The following is a 21628-nucleotide window of genomic DNA, read 5'->3' on the forward strand; positions in this document are numbered from 1 at the left end:
TGCCACTGCTCTGTTTCAGTGACAAAACTTGTTTTGTTTTTTGTCTCAGACTTCTGTCCACTGTTCTCAGGTGACTGTTGTGGCCCAATTAGATCACGCATTCCTCCTATCCAGCAGACAAAATGCAGGCCTGGCTAACAATGAGGTCCATAGTTGATTCAGACACACTCCCTATGAGTGATGGCGCTGACCAAGGGGTCTACAAGCCTTATCTCATGCTTGTGTTAGTGTAAATCTATCTTATTACCAACTTCACCCCCAAAAGATGAAGTGCAGAAACTCTGGAATGCCAGTATCTTTGAACTAATGTAAATATACGGCATAAATAGGTGTAACTATAATAATAGTGAAGGGAGCATATAATTCAAACAACTTCAGAGTACTCAACTTCACTCAAATGTTCAACATAATTCTTTCTTGAACAGGACCGAGAAAGGCATTATCTTCCTTATAGGATCATCAGATCAGTGCATGTGCTTCCGTTTTGGCTATAACTAAGCCATGCAATTTTCAAGGGGCACACCGCAATCCTGATTGATCCTTTAATTTAATTTAAATTTTCTTCATACTAGGTTTTCTTCATACTTATTTTTCAAAATTTTCAAAATTTACCAATTTCAAACACTAGATATCAATCTTTTTCAATTTCACGTACATTTCATGTACTTAGCTTTAGCAGCAATACTTTTCGTGCTGGAGACATTAATCCACCAACATAGATCTACGTTTCGCAAACTTGCTGTCTCAAGGTCGTCTCCTGTATCCACATCTCAGCATTTTAAAATCTTTGAACTGGCAGAGACCAGGCAGCCATGACAGTCTTGCTCTAAAAAGATCGTTCTTGGCCTAGTCAGACTTCTGATCATAGGCCACAGTTTCACAATAGGTGACACACCAGGGACACCTCTACAGGTTTCCCAGGCGTCTGTGTTGGGACTACTCCTTTTTAACATTTTTATAAATGACCTGGAAACAGGTATAACATTGAATGAGGTGATCAAATTTGCTGATGACACAAAGTTATTCAAAGTTATTAAATGACAAGAGGATTGCGAGAAATTGTGTGAGGGCCTTATGAGACTAGGAGACTGGGCATCCAAATGGCAGATGACATTTAATATGAGCAAGTGCAAAGTGATGCATGTAGAAAAAAGGAACCCAAACTATAACTACATGATACAAGGTTCCACATTAGGAGTCACCGCCCAGGAAAACGATATAGGTGTCATTGTTGATGATATTCTAAAACCTTCTGCTCAGTGTGCAGTGGCAGCTAAGAAGGCAAATAAAAGGAATCATTAGGAAAGTAATGGAAAACAAAACCGAGAATGATATAATGCCTTTGTATTGCGCCATGATGCGACTGCACCTTGAATATTGTGTGCAATTCTGGTCACTGCATCTCAAAAAAGATATAGCAGAATCAGAAAAAGTACAGAAAAGGGCGATGAAAATAATAAAGATGGGGGAATGACTTCCCTATGAGGAAAGGTTAAAGAGGTGAGGGCTTTTCAGCTTGGAGAAGAGACGGCTGAGGGGAAATATGATAGTTTATTTGTATTTTCTATTCTGCTTTTATCTGATAAACAGGTCCAAGCTAAGGAAGAAGAAAAGAACTACAAATTTCAGAACAGGAAAGAACCACTCAAAGAGGACAACAGTCACACATAAAAGGCTAAACAGGAGAAGAGACCCTATATTAACAACAAACTTCTTCCTAGAGCAGAGAGAGTAGTCAAGGACAGGGCCGCCGAGAGCCAGAGCCGGGCCCGGGACAAGGCCGCCCCCGGGCCCCCTTCACCACCCGAGGTCGTCGTTGTCGCCGCCGGGCCCCTCCACCCGAGGTTGCCGGCCCCCCTTCCACCCGCTACCAGGCCGGGCCCTGCACTAACCTTAAACACCTCCTTTCAGCACGTTTGCAGCAAGCAGCAGCAGGGCAGTCCTCTCCTTCCTTCCGTGCCCCGCCCTCGCGGACGTTATGTCAGGCGAGGGCGGGACACGGAAGAAAGGAGTGGCCTGCCCTGCTGCTGCTTGCTGCAAACGTGGTGAAAGGAGGCATTTAAGGTTAGTGCTGGGAGCGACAGAGGGAGGGCGGGTCGGACTGCGGTGTTGCCGGGCCCCCTCCGGATGCCCAGGCCCGGGGACTTTTGTCCCCCCTGTCCCCCCCTCTCGGCGGCCCTGGTCAAGGACATATCAGGCTCAGGCAGGACCTGCAAGCCTGTTGAAAAAGCCAGGTTTTGACTGCTACTTTAAAACTTTTGAATGAAAGCTGGCTACTAATATATAGGAGAATGTTATTCCAGGTAGCAGGAGCTGTAAAAAAAGAAAGCACTACGTCTGGTGGATTCCAATTAAGCGGCTCTCGGACCAGGTAAAACAAATGAGCGGTCATTTAAGGATAATAGCATGCAAACTTATATGCACTCTTATCCTCCCGCACTTGTTTGACAAGTCCGGACTGTCAAAAGCCCAGAGCTGTCAAACACAGGGGCTGGAGGTCTGTGGGACCACCAGACCTCCTGAAACAGCAAGGCCCTGGTGGCTTAGTGACCCCACTGAACTGCCACCTCAAACCAGTGACACGGGGGCTAGAGGTCCAGCAGACCTCCAGCCCCCCTAACCCCTCCCCAAAAAGCCTTGGTGGTCTAGCGGCCCTCTTCCCCACCCCTGTACCTTTATTGGAGGAGGGAGTAGTACATTCCCTTCTCTTCCAGCGCCACCTTGAAAATGATGGTGCCCAGCTCTGCCCAGTGCATCCTGGGATGTGCTGGGCCAGGCTTCACACCATATAAGGGAGAAACTCTTCCAACAAAGGTACGAGGGCGGGGAAGAGGGCTGCTAGACCATTAGGTTTGGGGGGCTTGGTTTGTGGCCCATTGGGCCACCAGGGATTTTGTGTGTGTGGGGGGGGGGGGATTGGACCTCCAGCCCCCATGTCACTGGCTTGGGGTGGGGGGTTGAGGTTCCTGAGGGGAGGCTCCTTTAGGTCGGTTTCTATTGGGGGGAATGGGGGCCTACTAGCATGCAAATGCATGCTGGACAGGGCTCACCATTCCTCCCCAATGGTCTGCAAACCCTAATGCCAGCTCCGAAGTGGCATATGGTTTGCCACAGACAGTGCACGAATGTTTGGCACGCTGCCCGCTGATCATTGAGGAGGAATATGTTTAGCATGTATTTGCATGCTACTTGTAGTAAGAGCCCTATTTAGCATGCATTTGCATGCTACTTGAGGTCAGAGCCTGCGAGCACGTTGTTTCATGCGTTTGGGGGTTCTGATCATGGGGCAGTAGCAAATGAAGGTGCTAGTATGGCGCTAATAGCTTCTACTGTCCGTGTTTGCTTGTGATCATCGGCCCATAGGTGAACTCCAAATCAGGCTTTATAAAAGCCTGCTGGAAGAGATTCACCTTTAGAAATGCTCTAAGGAACATATAAGCTAATTATATCCATAGCACAAGAGATAATGGGTTCCATAATACTGGTACCAGAAAAAAAATGCAGTGTCAAGTTGATTCCAGACAAGCCCATGGGGATGTGGGAAAAACTAAACAATGGCCGTTAAATGAACAAAGAAACTGTGCAATGTTGAAGAGGCAAGATAACATGGAGGGGCATAATCGAACGGCGCTGTAAAGTAGTGCCCTGACTGCCCCGACTGTATTATCGAAAAAAGAGAGCCGGCTATCTTTCATTTTGATAATACGGTTGGAGCTCAGCATTTGAGCCGGCTTTAAAGATGGCTGGCATTGGTTTCCGGCGATAATGGAAACTAATGCCAGCGATCTCAAACCTGGCCAGCATTTGTAGTGCACTGGTCCCCCTCACATGCCAGGACACCAACCGGGCACCCTAGGGGGCACTGCAGTGGACTTCAAAAATTGGTCCCAGGTGCATAGCTCCCTTACCTTGGGTGCTGAGCCCCCCAAAATCCCCTGCAAAACCCACTCTCCACAACTCTACAACTCTACACCACTAACATAGCCCTAAGGGGTGAAGGTGGGCACCTACATGTGAGTACAGTGGGTTTTGGGGGGGTTTGGAGGGCTCCCATTTACCACCACAAATGTAACAGGTAGGGGGATGGGACCTGCATACTGCTGTGATGGAGCTGGGTATGACATTTGAGGCTGGCATAGAGGCTGGCAAAAAATGTTTTTAAATTTTTTGGGGTGTGGGAGGGGATTGGTGACCACTGGGGGAGTAAGGGGATGTCATCCCTGATTCCCTCCGGTGTCATCTGGTCAATTGGGGCACTTTTTGGAGGTTTGGTCCTAAAAATAAATGGACCAAGTGAAGCCGGCGAAATGCTCGTCAGAGCCAACCTTCTTTTTTCCATTATCGGCCGAAGTCGGCCATCTCATAACCACACCCCCGTCCCGCTTTCCATACCCTTCCGAAACGCCCCCTTTAACTTTTGCCAGCTCTGCGACGGAAAGCAGTTGGAGCCGGCCAAACTCGGCTTTCCATTATACCGATTTGGCCGGGTTCAGGAGATGGCTGGCCATCTCCCGATTTGTGTCAGAAGATGGCCGGCGATCTCCTTCGAAAATAAGCAGGATGGACAACCATTACCAAGAGCTCTGAAGGCAAGAACTGAGATTTTAAACTGAATTCAGAATTGAAGTACAAGCCTGTGCTTTTGCATCAAAAGTGGTGTCACATGATCAAACATTTTACATGACAGAGTAAGTGAATTGCAACATTATAAAGGGTCTGAACATTTCAAATTCATCTGAGTAATACCAGCATAAGCCACATTACAATTATCCAAACGGGAGACCAGAAGTGCATGGAGAAAGATGTGCATAGGTGAATCATCAAAATAACTGCAGAGTGAACACAGTTGATGTAGGATGGCAAGAGGCCACTATTCACAGTCACAGTCTCCCTTGCACACACATGCAGGCACAGACACAGACTGCACTTGAGGTAGGAACTGAGAGGTGGCTGGGCAGACATCGACAGAAAGGGACTTGGTTGGGGTAAGGTTAGGGATGGATGTAGAGGGGAGCTCACGGCTGGGCATGAGAAAAGGTGGCAGGAGAGAGGTTTGTGAGGGGCAAGCAAGACAGGGGGTTGAGAAAAAGGCACTGGAGGGATAGTAGCACAGGTGGGACTGATAGGTTAAAGGAGGACAGATCTGGGTGAACAGAGAGGGCATTTGGTCTCACAGACTCTCAACTCTCTTCCACTCAGCACCAATGCAAGCAGTCGTAAAGGCATGCAACGGCAGTATTTATTCGCTCATTATAGCAAGGGTAAGTCCCAACTTTTTTCTTGCACTTAACTCTCTATTGCCCAAGGTAAAAAAAATAAGTACCTGTATATAATATGTAAATCACTTTGATTGTAACCACAGAAAGGTGACATAACAAATTCTATCCCACTTCCCTTCCTTAAAAGACTGATAATCTCCCTCCCTTCCACCCCCAGATCCAACATCCCTAGCCAACTTTTCAAAATTATTGGGGGTGCTAAGCCCAATGGAAATGACCCCTCCCTGGACACATACAAGGAATTTTCTCAATATTGGGGGTACTCAAGCACACACAGCACCCACAGAGTCGGCTCCAATGCATCCCTCCCTCTCCTCTTCCCAAGTCCATTATCAGTTTCTTTCCTAGGGTCTATTAACTCTCTCTTTCCTTCCTCCCTCCTATAATCCAGCTCCTCTCCCTCCCTCTCCTCCACCCTCCTGAGCAGCAACACAACTTGGTGGTGAGTATCATGCTCTGGAGTGGAGGTGTAGCCTAGTGGTTAGTGCAGTGGACTTTGATCCTGGGGAACTGAGTTTGATTCCCACTGCAGCTCCTTTTGACTCTGGGCAAGTCACTTAACCCTCCATTGTCCCTGGTACAAAATAAGTGCCTGAGTATATGTAAACTGCTTTGAATGTAGTTGCAAAAACCTCAGAAAGGTGGTATATCAAGCCTAATTTCCCTTTCCCCTTTCTCATAGCTGCTAGAGCTCACTGCCTCAGCCAAAGCTTTAATCAGTGGTCCCTCCAGTTCTACTTGTGGATCTGCAGCTCTCTTCCCTCCTCCCAACTGGGAGTCAGTATCTGCCCCTCCTCTCAATCCCCCCCAGGTCTACCTTAAAGGTGGTCTTCTGTTAGTCCCCGGCATGGGCATAGTCTGGGGGGGCGAGGGGGGCATTGCCCCCCAAAACGAGGACGACTGGAACGGCGACTTTTTTACCTGAAGTCGCAGCGACGAACGGGCAGGCAGCGCTGCAGTAGTAAAATTAACAAGGAGGCAGGTTCGACTCCGCCCTTTACTTCCCTCCTGCCCTCTCTGCGTCCCGCCCAAAAGGAAATGACATCAGAGGAAGGTGGGACGCAGAGGGCAGGAGGGAAGTGAAGGGAGGAGTCGGACCTGCCTCCTTGTTGATTTTACTACCGCAGCGCTGCCTGCCCGTTCGTCACTGCGACTTCGGGAGTGGAATGGAAGTGTGAACCAGCCTATCTTGTCCACTGTAAGTAAGGCAGGCATTACTGTTTCCACTCCCCCGCACAGCCGTTGCTGTTCAGTTAACACAGCAAGGAAACCTGTGAGCTGCTGCATCCACGTTGTTTTACAGATGCTGCTAAGGGGGAGAGAGGTGGGGGGAGACGTTCTGACGCTGGATAGAAGGGGGAAGGGGATGGACAGAAACAGGATGGGCAGGGGAAGGAGGAGAATTGCTGGACAACAGGGATTGATGGAGGGGACAGGGGAGAGAGAAAAATTGCTGGAGATGGATGGAGGAGAGGGCAGGGGAGAATGGAGAGTTGCTGGATGGAGTGGAGGGCAGGGGAAGAAGGAGAATTGCTGGACAGGAATAGATGGAGGAAAAAGGGGAGAGGAGAGAGGAAATTTGCTGGAGATGGATGGATGGAGGAGAGGGCAGGGGAGAATGGAGAGTTGCTGGACCTGGATGGATGGAGGGGAAAGCGGAGAGAGGAGAAATGCTGGACATGGATGGAGGGGAAGGAAGACAGAGGAAGTAGATGCACATGGATGGATGGAGGGAGGGGAGGGGAGTGAGAAGAAATGTTGGATATGGATGGAGAGAAAACATGCATTTAAGGGCTGAATCGGAACACTTTGAGGGTAGATACTGAAACTGGAGGAAGGATAGGGACAGGGCTACAGATGGTAGACTGGACGCATAAGGACACAGGAGGATGGTGGACATGGTGAGTGAAAAATATCAAATGGAAAGAAGACACTGGGACCAAAGCAAATAGAAAAACGAAATGATCAGACAACAAAGGTAGAAAAAAGTATTTTATTCAGAATTTATTAATTGGAATATGTCAGCTTTTGGAAATGTGCATCTGTGGTATGGGAAAGGGGGTGGGGAAATACTACTGGTGACGAAGAGGGAGTGCTGGGTAAGGAGGAAGGAAGGAAGGGAGGGAGAAAGAGCTGGCTTTTTTGGGAATAACCATAATGTATATGTATGAGATCTCATACATATTCATTATGGTTATTCCCAAAAAAAAGCCAGCTCGTGCTTCCTTCCTTCCTCCATTTTAGCATAATTTGCATATACATATATGTAAATGAATATGCTAATATGCTCATCCCTTTCTTTGCCCCCCCCCCCCCCCCCAATGAAACAGTCAAACTACGCCTATGGTCCCCGGAAGCTGGAAGTGGCAGTGTTGCACATATGCTGCATGTGGCCTATTCCAAAGCTTTCCCTCTGGTCTATCCCACCTCCTCTGACATCACTTCCTGTTTCTGCATGGCCGGGATATGTCAGAGAGAAAGCTTCGGACCATACTGCAGGCAGCATTTAAGCAATATTGCCTCTGGCGAGGATTAACCGAAGACCACATTTAAGATAGACAAGACTGGGTGGGGGGGAGGGGTGATGTTGAATTGTGGACGGGGTAAAGATGTCAGATTGCGCCAAGGTCAGGGGTTGAACCTTAGAAAGCAGAAGAGATCTTTGGAGGAGACAGGAGATTCTGCAGTGTGATTTAAACAATTAATCATGATTAATGATTAATGCGTTAATCACAGGGTGAACTGTGATTAAAATGCAGCCCTACTTTGAACCCTAGTGGCCTCCTGAGTTGTTTGCCATTCCTCCCCTTGGTCATCACTGCTGTTTTCCTTTGTGTGGAAGAAATATGAACCATTTCCTACATAGACAAAGCAATCTGGGGCTCCAGTGGTGATTTTCTAATTTAAAAAAAATTGATATCAGGCAGGACCAGTGGTGGCTTTCACCTTCCAGTCTGACTGCAATGGGAAAAAGGAAACAATTTGCTAAAGCTCAAAAAGGTTCCAGATCCGCAACCTGGCAGAAATCAGCACCATAGAACTCCCCCCCCCCCCCCTTTTACCTCTGCGGAGGACTTTCTCAGAGAACTGACTGGTTTCTTCCATAGGGCAGCAGTATTCTGGTGCTGGATCATCTAGGTCTGATTGTTCCACTTTGGGGATGCCCTCCTGGAAGGATGGTTGTGACCAGGCCGTGGCTGCGTAGATGTTGGACGCAGGCACTGCCCCCGGCTCCTGCTGCAGCAAGTTGGGTGCAGAGATCATATCAAGGTTTGCTGGGACATAACTGTTTGGCAGCGAGGTTTGGCATTGATGAGCTCCAGAATAATAATCTGGAGGGGGCTCAGTCCTCTTCTCCATCTCTGATGGCTGCTGCTCAAAGCTATCTTTTCTCTCACCCACAGACAGGCTAGATGAGACACTCTGCCAGTAATCACCCCACTCACTTTCAGGGATTAAACAGTGTCTGCAAGAAACAAATACTATATCAGAAATCACTGCCCACATCAAGGACCAACACGTTCACTAACACACTTACTCTAACACTGTATCAATCACTAACATTGTGACAAAAGCACTAATAACATTTCTAAGCCTTATACTGCAACTTACAAAAACTTAGATTGTGAGTCCACTAGGGACAGAGAAAGTACCTGCGTATAATAAATATATTAAACCACTTTGGTTGTACCACAGAAAAGCAGTATCTCAAATCCACGGCCCCCTCCTAACACATTAACACCACGTCTAATATTACCACTAACTCCGACACTGCATCTGATTCCCTAACACTAACAGTGTATCTAGCACAATCCTGCATCTAACACCAGAACAGCACTGTCTCTAGCATTCACACTACCCTCAGGAAAAACTAACTGACTGTAAAAACCAAAACCCGAACTCTGCCTTCAGCAGATATTACCTGCATCTAGAGCTCAGTTCTCGGCTGTTCAGTATATAAAGTGTTCAAAGGCCACTGGATGTTTCAGTCTGACACCACCTCGCCGAAGCTTCTACCTGTGACTTTCTTCCTCTAATGAGACTTCCTTATAGCTGATTGATTTCTTTCCCTTTCCCAGCCTGTAGAGGTTGAAAGTTTAGTTTACGCAAGGGAAAATGATAACAGATCATATAGTAGCTATAAAACATTAGCCTGAAAAACAATACATTTTTTTTAATACGGAAGGAAGCTTTGCAAGTTGTTTGGTTTCATTTCACACTCTGGAAATATTTAACTGCCCAGAGTTATTTTGATGCTAAAGATGCAGGTGTAACACACATTTTGGTAACGTCATTGTAAAAAAAAAAAAAAAAAAAGTCATGGTTCCAGCATGGTTATAGATGTGCCAAAAATTGATCGACTTTTTCAGCTAAGAGTCACGAGCTCAGGGTGGTCCTTTTTAGTTGAGAATTGATATGAGGGGTTAATGCCCTACTACCTGAACTCCCTGGGAACATGAAAGACCCTTACGAAACTTGGAAGATCAACCCACCTGTAAAAAAAAAATCCCAAAAGAACAAATAAGTTTCAGAAATTTTACAGTGTTCACTATTTTTCAATGGAGTGGAGGTGTTGCCTAATGGCTAATTTATTTATTATTACATTTGTACCCTGTACTTTCCCACTCAGAGCAGGTTCAATATGGCTTACATAGTAACAGGGATTACAGAGTATTGATGAAGAAAAATAAGTTAAATATATCAGAATAAAAAGAAATAAGTAGGTAGAGATGGGCAAGAGTGAAGGGAGTAGGAGAGGTATGAGCAAGGGTAGGTGAGCATTGAAGGAGGGGTAGAGGAGGGGGAAGGGGGATGGGACATGGGATAAGCATAGAAAAATTAGGTGGGAGAAGTGGTCTAGGTCATTATCGTTGTCTCCTGGATATGTGATGGATAGATGGGTTCATAGGATTAATCTTGGTCATTTGGGTAGGCTTGCTTGAACAGATGGGTTTTTACTGATTTCCGGAAGGGTAGATAGTCACTAACTGATTGGATAGGTCTGGGGAGGGCATTCCAGAGTTGGCTGCCTCAGAAGGAGAAGTTGGATCCATAATAGGTTTTGTACTTAAGTCCTTTGCAATTGGGGTAATGTAGATTGAGGTTAGTTTGTGAAGTTGCAGACATGTTTCTGGTGGGGAGGTCAATCAGATTGAGCATATAGTCCGGAGATTCACCGTGGATAATCTTGTGGATTAATGTATGGACCTTGAAGTTGATTCGTTCTCTGATAGGGAGCCAGTGAAGTTTCTCACGAAGTGGTGTTGCACTTTCAAATCGTGATTTGCCAAAAGTTAGTCTTGCTGCTGTATTTTGAGCAGTCTGAAGTTTTTTCAGGATATGGGTCTTACAGCCTAAGAAGATACTGTTACAGTAGTCGGCATGGGTAAGTATTGTGGATTGCACCAAGTTCCGGAATGTTTTCAGGGGGAGATATGATTTTACGCATTTCAGTATCCACATCATGTTGAACATTTTCTTTGTAGTGGATTTTGCATGATTTTCGAGCGAGAGATGGTTATCTAATGTCACTCCAAGGATTTTTAAGTTATCAGATATGGGGATTGTGGTGCCAGAGATGTTAAAATTAGTAGGGAGGAGTGCGGAGTGTTGGGATGAGAGGATTAGGCATTGCATTTTCTCTTTGTTCATTTTCATCATAAAGGCATTGGTCGAAGAGGTTAAGATGTTCATGCCCAAGGATATTTTGTCGGAGATTTCAGTTAGATTAGATTTGAAGGGAATGAATATGGTGAAGTCATCAGCGTATATGAAAGGGTTGAGACCATGCCTGAATAGAGCTTTGGCTAGGAGGATCATCATAAGGTTGAAGAGGATCGGGGATAGAGGGGTTCCTTGAGGTACACCGCAGTTTGGTGACCAGGAAGATGAGATAGCTGAGGTTGATTTAACTTGGTAAGATCTTGAGGTGATGAAGCCTTTTATCCAATTAATGATATTTCTGCCGATCCCAAGTTTATCCAGTAGTTTGGTTAGAATATTGTGATTTACCGTATCAAATGCACTGGATAAATCGAATTATAGAAGGAGGAAGTTGTTTCCAAATGAGATTTCCTGTTTGAATTTGGATATTAGAGTGAGTAGGACGGTTTCTGTACTGTGGGCTGGACGGAAACCCAATTGTGATTCATGTAGAATGGAGAATTTTTGTATAAAGTCATTGAGTTGAGAGGTTATCCTGTTTTCCATCAATTTAATTAGCAAAGGGATGGAGGCGACTGGACGGTAGTTGGTGACATCACTCGCTGCTTTCTTGGGGTTTTTAGGTATCGGTGTAAGTAGTATATTACCATGTTCAGTAGGGAATGAACCTTGCTGTAGCAGGAAGTTTAGGTGGGAGGTAAGATCTGTAATAAAGCGTTCTGGTGCATCTTTCATTAGGTAGTTGGGACATAGGTCAAGATGGTAGTGAGATTTGGAGAGCTTGGTGATTGCCATAGAAACTTATTTAGCGGTGAGGAGGGTGAAATTTGTCCATGAGTGGTCAGCTGGAATTTCGTCTATGTAGGGGTCCAGTTCATCAAGAAAAGTATCGATATTTGCACAGTCTTGGGGAATCGTCCTGCAAAGATTGGTAATTTTGTCATTGAACTGTTTGGCTAGCTGGTTAGCAAATGGGTAGTTTGAGGGTGATGAAGTGATTGGGTTGGTGTTAAGAAGATTCTTTATGAGTTGATATTGCTTTTTTATGTCTGTGCTGCTGGTTGTAATTGATTGTGTGTAGTAGGTTCTTTTTGCTCACTTAATGGCATTTTTGTAATTCCTGTGTGATTGCTTCCATGCGTTGTAGTTGAGGTTATTTTTTGATTTACTCCATGTTTTTTCTAGTTTCCTGGTTTGTGATTTTAGATTTTTTAGTAGATTGTTAAACCATGGAGATGGATTACGCCTACGTAGAATTTTATTGCATAGTGGGGCTATTTCGTCCAATATAAGTTTGCAACAGTTGCCCCAGACCAGTTGTTGTTGTAAATTCGTTGCCAGAACCTTTCCTTGTCAATCCGTACTGAGCTAAGACCCTGCGGAACTGGGTTCAGTTCCCACTGTGACTCCTTGTGACTCTGGGAAAATCACTTAACCCTCCATTGTCCCAGGTACAAAAACTTAGATTGTGAGCCGGCTAGGGACTGAAACAGTGCCTTCATATAATAAATGTAAACCACTTTGATTGTACCACAGAAAGGTGGTATAGCAAAACTCATTACTTGAAAGGTATTAATATAGAAACAAACCTTTTCCAGAGAAGGGAAAAAGATAAAACTAGACACACGAACTGAGGTTGCGGGCTGGTACACTTAGGAGTAAAGTAAGGAAATTCTTTTTCGCAGAGAGAGTGTCGAAAGCCTAGAATACCCTCCCGAGGGAGCTGGTAGAAAAAACAGCGACAGAATTCAAAAAGGCATGTAATGAATACAGAGGATCTCCAATTAGAAAGTGGATGGTAATACAGTTGCATGTGTGTGGATGTGTCAAGTGGTGCTTAGATGGCAACTCTGGCTGTGAAGAACTAAGGCCAGTACTGGGCAGACTTGTACGATCTGTGTCCCATATATGGCAATCCAGTTTAGGGGATGGAGAGGGCTTCAATAGCAACTTCAGTAGCTTGAACATGAGGACAGTGCTGGGCAGATTTTTACAGTCCGTGTCCTGCAAATGACAAGATGGATTCAGATAGGCTGGAGAGGGCTTCAATGCCAACTCCAGTACTGTCATTGGAACGTAAGGACAGCACCGGGCTTACTTCTATGGTCTATGTCCCAGAAATGCCAAAGAGAGACCATGATCAAGTATTTTATACCACATTCATTGTTGGTTTAATCATGAATTGATAATGAGTGTGACTGTTGGGCAAACTGGATGGGCCATTCAGGTCTTCATCAATATCATAATAGTTCTTTTAGAGCACTGTTTTCCCTAAAATAGGGTTAAATGTGGTGATAAACAGGAAAAAGACCTTAGATGTTCAGCACTTAGTTTACATTTCAGATAGCCCAAACAGGTAAGTTTTTAACATTTTTTGAAATCTTAAATAATTTCGTTCTACCCTAAGATATAATGGAAAGGAATTCCATAAAGATACAGCAGAAACTAGGGGGAAAAAAGATTATTAACTATCCTAGGGAAGCGCATTTTCCTAAAAACAGGACACAAAATTAGTTGATCACATAAGCAAGGCGAGAGTCCAAACGATGATTTTGAAACCATATCAAAGACTGAAGTTAAACTGTAAATTAGTTGAAACAATAAACAGGCTGCCATACAACCTAGCAAACTTATGCTCCCTGAAAATTAGTCTTACTGCAGTGCTCTGAATAAGCCTCTTAAAATATCTTGAATTCAATCCTAGGTAAAGAACACTGCAGTAATCCAGATGTGGGAGAATCAACATCTGAGCTAAGAGCACTAAAACATCTGGATAGAAAAATGATCATATTAAACATTATTGGATTGGATTGATTATTTTTAATCTACCTTTGTCCAAGGTGGCTTATAAAAATACATACTTAAAATCATGTAAACACATACATAGATACATAGATACATAAAAGACATAATAATATAATACACAATTATACCAAATAATAACATCCAGGCCCTTTAGGTGATCCAAAGAAGTAGTATCAGTAAATGCATAATATGCCAGGCCAAACATACCAGAATGTAACATCCAGGCCCTTTAAGTATTCAAAAATGAAGCATTATAGTATGTATAATATGGCAGGCATAACAAATGTCTTTTCAGACGGTGTTTAAATGTTAGTGCATATCGTTCATTTTTGAGATATCTCAGCAATTAATTCCATATTGTTAGTCCGGCTAAAGAGAAAGTTCCTCTTCTTGTTATGTCCAAATTCACACGATTCAAAGCAGGCAATACAAAATCACCAGACATCAGTGATCCCAATCGGCATGATGGAACATACTTTTGCATTGCATGTGCCAAATATAAAGAGGATTTCTGATGTGAAACATCAAATGTAGCTTTGATTTTATACAATAAGCAATTGGCAACTACTTCAAGCTTTTTAAATATACAGTGATATGATCAAACTTCGACCAATTAAACAGCAAACGCACTGTTGAATTTTGAACCCTTTGCAATGATTTAATACTGGTGGCAGGTAAGCCCCAATAAGCTATATTACAGTAATCAATGCTACTCATAACAATAGTTTAAAGTAACTAAAACAAGATCCATTTTTGGATAGTCTTCTTCTAGAACTGGCCAATCTGAGGGCCATAAGTCAGAGAGAAATCAAGGATGATCCCTAACTTCCTAGACTAAGCCTTGACAGATAGCACATTGTTATTAGTCAGAGTTAGTGAAGAAGGGCACTTCAAAGTCTGGATTCCTAAACCAAAAAACTTTTGTTTTAGTTGGATTCAACTTTAAGTTATTAACAAACATCCATTTTGAATTCTATTTCAGAGAAGACAATGAGGGACATTTTTGATATGATGTCTAAGTCAATTTTCAAAAAAGCAAAATGTGTATCTTTTTTTATAATACAACCCATTTGTAACAAGGTTTTGTGCTCTGTGTGTTTATCTTTTCAGGCCATTTTCGAAAAATATAAACACAGCACAAGTGAAAAACGTAGAAAATCAAGCTATTGGGATGTAGGAGGTGCCAGCATTTTTAGCAGACTAGTTCCCCAGACATCCCAGGAGAACAATGGGGCACCCTAGGGAGCACTGCTGTGGACTTCATGTAAATACTCCCAGGTACACATCTCACCATTGCTCCCATATCTTGTCTGCTGAGCCCCTCCAAAACCTACTACCCCCAACTGTACACCACCACAACAGACCTTATGGGTCAAGGGGGCACCTATATGTGGATACAATGGGATTCTGGTGAGTTTTGGAGGGCTCACAGTTTCCACCACAAGTATAAACAGGTAGGGGGACGTATGGGCCTGGGTTCACCTGTCTGCACCCACCACTACACTACTCAGGGGGCATGCATGCTGCTCTAATGGACCTGGCTGTAACATCTGAAGCTGTCAGAGGCTGGTGAGTACTATTTTTATTCACATTTTTGGGGGGCTGGAGGTGGGAGGGGGTCATTGACCACTGGGGGAGTAAGGGGGGGGTCCATTCTTGAGTCCCTCCAGTGGTCATCTGGTCATTTACAGCACCTTTTTGCGTCTTATTCATTAGAAAAACAGATCTAGTCCAAAACATTGAAGTTTTCACCCTAGACGTTTTGGTTTTGTTCCATTACCACTGTAAAACATCCAAATGTTAGGCATGCCCTAAGCCCGCCTTCAAAACACCCCCGACATGCTCCCTTGTGATTTGGACACATTGCAGATGAAATGCATAGATAGACATCTGCAAAACAGGTTTTGAAAATATCTATTTGGACGTTTTGAGAAGAAATCTGTCCAAATGGAGCTTTGACACTTTTTGGATATTTTTCTTTTTCGAAAATGATCCCCAATATTAGATAAATCTGAAGTGTTAGAGGGAACCGTTGAAAGTATAAAAACATCATCAGCATATTTATTTATTGTGAACATTTATATCCTACATAATCCCACCAAGGCAGGCTCTATGTGGCTTACAACGTTTGAGGAAAAGTACAACATAATATGAATGCTCTGCCATCAACATTAAAAGAGACAACCGATCACAGACTATTCAAGAAATCCCTAAAGACCTACCTGTGTGATCGGTCTTACGATAGCAGCAGTTCACTGTCATTTACTATTTTACTTTACCCTTTAATGAAATTTAGCATAAGTTAATTTATCTATCTTATTCACTTCCACTTCCAATGAAAATCATCCTTCCACCTTAGGGCCAGATTAAAATGAGCTGCAGTAGAACTTAGCAAAATAATTTATTGGTCACATATTGATAAAAGGTTTGACAGACCTTAGAGCTGGGCCAAAACTTGTGATCATAAACCTCACCCCTAATTTGGGCATTTACCGAAATGTGTGGTACACAAGATCATGATGAATGATCACAATAATATGATCTCACCTTCAAGAATGATTGTCTACCTTACAATACCCGAATGAATACCTTAGGCAAACTCTCATCAAAATGGTGGTGAAGTACAATTTTTGAAACTAGCCCCGCCGTTCTATTTCTAAAATAGAAGGGGAAATAAAATCTAAAAAAAAAAAAAAGTAACTCAGGAACACAAGTGAGTTATGATAAAGAAATCTAATACATTTGTTTTTTAACTTCAATTATAACATTTACTTCTAAATAATTTAATCAAGATTTTGTATTCTTGTTTAATAGTTCACTATCAAATCAAATCCAGAAATTTCTGCTACAGTCTGTATCAGATAAGTACTTTACTGTCTTGTCTGTCTGTATTATTTAGATTGTAAGCTCTTTTGAGCAGGGACTGTCTCTTTGTATCAGGTGTTCAGCCGTCTGGTAGCGCTATACAAATGCTAATAATAATAATAATATGACAATTAAAGTTTGATATGGTTGTACTGTATTTAAGTTAACTCAGATTTATGTAATTTTAAAGAAATTGATGCTTTGTGTGTATTTTTCTTTATATTTCAGGTTCTTCACTACTACAGAGGTAAGTATTTGTTTAACTTTCTGCACTCTATTTCTTTTAATTTTTCAGTTCTTTTCCTTATTCTTGGTTGAACTTAGCTGATTTTCAAACTTTCTTGACTTTCTTCGGCTCTTCTCCTTTCTTTCACACTAGGTACCATTCATAAAATAGAAGAACTGGAAGCTGGTCTGGTCGTCCGGATATACCTACTACACTAACTTAAACAACTTAAATGGAAAAAAAACTATTCCCTATTTATAAATTTATAATTTATTTATATATATATATATATTTTTTAAACTAGCTATCCCAGAGAAATGGATAATTTGGATTCCCTATGCTTCAATCCACCCACGATTAAGAATTCAAAGAAATGTTGTGCGGGATGTCAAGAAGTCGACCCCTGCCTGGACTCCGGTGAAGCTTCCTCCACCGACGTCGAGGGGGAGTCGACCCGGGTGGCAACCGGCTCCGGTACCTTAAGCAGTACCGAGGGCAAGGACCCACTCACAGGTGATTGCCAGATGCCATCTCTGCAGTTGGTACAGGAGGCGCAAGCACCCTCGACACTGAGGCCAACTGACGAAGCAAGCCTTCCAGAAGCTCTGGAAGAAGGGCCCGGATGCGCTCATTGAGAGCTGCCATTGGAAAACACTGTGGGGCCAGTGCAGGAGTCGGTGCCAAAATCTGAGGGGGCTCGAGAGCCGGTACCAGGCTGCCAGACGACTGACGCATCGGCACCTCCTGTAAGGAGGGTGAGCGGTCCTCCCGGCACCAACACTTCTCGGGTGCCGACTCCCTCGGCTCCCCGGAGCTCTCAGTACCGTGTCTGGAAGGAGATCGATGACGATGCTTCTTAGCCTTCACTCGACGCCCATCATCGACACTCCTCAGTACCGAAGAGGAAGATGTGGAATCCTCACGCCTCCTCGGGGTCGGGTCCAACGAAGGTCGGTCCCGGGGGGCCTGCATAGCAATAGGCCTCGAGATGGGTGGAGACCCACTCGATGCCTCGCTGCTCCCAGCTCGATGCAGTCTCTCGGCAGCCATTATCTGTGCTCTCGGCGTTGCTGCCTCCCTCAATGTTGACGCTGATGCCTTCGGTTCCAAGGTCAGGACTGGACTGCTCAGGAAAACGTTTCTCACACTGAGCCTCTCAAGCCACTTGGGTCCGCTTCTTCATCAACTTACACAGCTTATAAGAAACAAGAAGATGGTCAGGCCCAAGACACTGAAGACACCATGCGTGAGGGTCGGTGCTCGAGATGGTCTGGTTGCAGCAAGTACAACGCTTGAAGCCGCTGGGAGTCTTCGATGACATGGGCAGGAAAATAGCATCCGCGAAATCAAAAGGCTCGATTGTACCAAATAAAAAGGCACAAAAAAGGGGAAAAAGACGCGGCCGAGCAGCCTAAGGGCGGCCGCAACGAAAAAAGAAAGGAAACTTGAGAAAAATGAGGAAAAACTAAAAAATATATGGGAAAGACTTTTTTTTTAATTTTACTTGTAAGAAGTTAAATAAAGAAGGAAGGAGGGCGCGACAGTGGTCTCCTGAGCAAACACAAGGGAGTAGCGGCAAACACAACTCTCTCGAGGCACGGAAGGAAAAGAACTGGTCACTGCACATTCGCGTGGTGGGTTGGCCCGCGCGGCGGAACGTTCAGGAAGATTCTACAGCTTTTGAAGTTTCTTCTGTCTCCTGGGCCGTCGCGGACGATGACCCACATGTAAAAATATTAGAGCCTGCTTGTCCTTGGAGAATGCCGCTCCATGGTGCGACCGCACCTCGAATATTGTGTTCAATTCTGGTCACCGCATCTCAAAAAAGATATAGCGGAATTAGAAAAGGTGCAGATAAGGGCGACGAAAATGATAAAGAGGATGGGACAACTTGGGACAAGAGGATAGGCTAGGGCTCTTCAGCTTGGAGAAAAGGCGGCTGAGGGGAGATATGTTAGAGGTCTATAAAATGAGTGGAGTTGAATGGGTAGATGTGAAGCGTCTGTTTACGCTTTCCAAAAATACTAGGACTAGGGGGCATGCGATGAAGCTACAATGTAGTAAATTTAAAACGAATCGGATAAACTTTTTCATCACTCAATGTGTAATTAAACTCTGGAATTCGTTGCCAGAGAATGTAGTAAAGGCGGTTAGCTTAGCGGAGTTTTAAAAAGGTTTGGAGTGGGCTTCCTAAAGAAAAAGTCCATAGACTGTTATTAAATGAACTTGGGGAAAATCCACTATTTCTGGGATATGCAGTATAAAATGTTTTGTACTTATGAGAAATTTAAAAAGCATGGTTTTATGAAAAGGCATTTGTGACTATGAACTAGTGTTGGGTTGCGAAGGATTTGTGCTGTGGTTACATTTTAGGATGGAAATAGTTTTTGTTGGGGATAGGAAGGATAGATCATTTTTTGTATTTGAATTAATTTTATTATTTTAATTGTAATTCACCTCAAGCTTATTTGATGAGGCATAGCATCAAATATTGCAAAGGAAAGGAATGAACTGCTCATTGTGTTCTGGCCGGATTGGCCATAGTTAGAGACAGGACATTGGCTTGATGGGCTTTGGCCTAATCCAGTATGGTACATCTTATATTCTTAATGGGGGAAACCTATATAAATTCCAGCTTATATACTGCACTGAACAAGATACAGGCTCCATTTTAACTGGCTATTTGATTAGTAGGAAAGTATTTTGCAGTTCACAGTCTTGTGGTTAATTAGTATAGTAGTCTCACCCCAATATCACTTCTACAGCTTATTTCTGATCAGATGTACAGTCCTGAAGTTAATAATTTACTAGCTGAACACATCCTGAAAGGCATATGAGCTTTCAAGAAGTGAACTTTGCTCTGTTGTCATAGCGTTGAACTGGCTAACAGCTGGTACAGAGGCTTAATAAAATGCCTGAAATTTCTCATTAATAGAATCTTATCAGGCCTGGAAGAATGGCAGGTTCTAGCATGCTCCCTCTCTGGGCTTTACCCCCTGTTCCACTGTACCTCCAACTCTGAACCAGGGCTAAGATATGGTACCATAAGCCTTTTATTTGCAACCACTCAAGGATCTTCCCGTAATTTTATATCCCCCTCACTCAACATACCTACTCTGATCATTGTGGTGATAGTTTTGGGTTGGGCAGGACGCATTCACTTGGGCTTCTTCCAAAACTCTACAATCATGGGTTCTAAACTGACCACCCTTAAGCACTCTGTTGTCCGCCGCTACATGATTTATAATAAAACAGTTTGGATGTTCAAACTCATGAGATTGTGAACACAATGGGCAACTAATGGAGCTTCCATTTTTTTTTTTTACATTGCAAACATGAATAATGTTCATTCATTCTAATCCTAAAAGGTCTAATTGTTTTGCCTACACAAATGATTTGACATGAACATTCAATATACACTACAATATTACACCATTATCAATCAGTATTATACTTCAAACGATAAACCTTTGAATCAACGGGGTTAACAAATTCTGAACATTCTATGGAGATTCCTCCAATACAATCTTCTTTTCAAAGTCTCTCCTTGCCTTTGACTTGCCATTCCTTATGCTGTTTCATATTATTTTGTCGCATCCTTCTTCCATTTTCTGGCTGTCATTTGGCCTTCCTTTCAGCCTTTTTTACTACATGGAATATATCTGGTCTGGGCTTCCAGGATGGCATTTTTGAATAGACCTTTACAGCTGCTCCTCTAAGGTGTTTTTTATTTTTTACCACTCTCCTCAGTTTATCATAGCCTTCTTTTTGAAAGTTAAATGCCAATGTATTGGATTTCCTGATGCCAGATATTATATGCCAGGTACTTGTGACCTGGATTGGCCACTGTTGGAAGCCCCAGTATGGCTATTATTATAAAAATCCAAATCCAAATGGTTGCAGAGTCAGAAGTACTGTACTAAAGGGCTTTTCTTTTATGCTGTTTATGTTTAAATCTTTTTTATTGAGAACAACAAAACTTGTACATTCTTTACACTGAAAGAAGATCAATCCAAATATCAACGTGATAACTCAAGTCAGCTTGTTAACGTTTTTTGCTTTATCCCCCTTCCCATTCCCTCTCCCCACCCACCTCCCCCCTCAGGTTATGAACGACACCAACTTCATACAGTGCTACCACACATAGGATATACTGTTCAGGGTATTGATAATAAGAAAACTCTTCATCATGAGACAGTAGATTAAAGGCACGGCCTGCCGCACAGGGCCTTGTTTCTTATAACCCTTCATCTAGCTTCTCCGCCTCTTACATGAATCGTACAGCTTTATTGCCAACATCAACACCCTTAAAGACTAAAACAGTTCCCATATAATCAGTTGTCGGCGGTATTTGTCTCAAAATTATCCCCCATCCTCTTCCCTCCCTCCCCACCCTTCCCCCCCCCCCCCCCAGTACTTCTCCCTACCTCACCATTCGCTCTATCTCCACAATCATCCCCATTCACTCCAACTCATTCAACACCTGACTTCTAACTCTGGGCGCTACTACATTCAAATATGCTGTCCAAATTTTTATGAAATGTTTCCTCCTTTTGGGGGTGAATCGAGCACCTCTGGCCTCCCACATCATAAGCGCGTGCAATTTGTTCCTCCAATACCAGTAGGAGGGCGGTATGTCCATTAACCAATGATTCAATATGCATTTCTTCCCCAAAATGCAAGACTTACTCAGGAATAGCTTCTCTTCTTTTGTTCCCCGTGCCCACACTCTTGGCGAACTAAACATGACTCGTTCGAAAGTGAACTGTATTCTACACCCCAAGATCCT

General features: G+C 43.6%; 1 protein-coding gene across 1 annotated transcript in view; it reads right to left on the reverse strand.

The window, feature by feature from the left end:
- LOC115468523 (protein lifeguard 1-like) overlaps positions 1-9389 on the reverse strand; it is a 46712-nt gene extending 37323 nt beyond the window's left edge. Inside the window, exons 1-2 of the mRNA XM_030200303.1 lie at positions 9202-9389; positions 8342-8745 (exon numbers count right to left, since the gene is read on the reverse strand). Of these exons, the coding sequence (XP_030056163.1) occupies positions 8342-8639 (298 nt within the window). The 5' untranslated portion in view covers positions 8640-8745; positions 9202-9389. The remainder of the gene's footprint in view (positions 1-8341; positions 8746-9201) is intronic.
- Positions 9390-21628: the final 12239 nt, after the last annotated feature.

This window comes from Microcaecilia unicolor, chromosome 1 (assembly GCF_901765095.1).
Source record: "Microcaecilia unicolor chromosome 1, aMicUni1.1, whole genome shotgun sequence".
NCBI classification, from domain to species: Eukaryota; Metazoa; Chordata; class Amphibia; order Gymnophiona; family Siphonopidae; genus Microcaecilia; species Microcaecilia unicolor.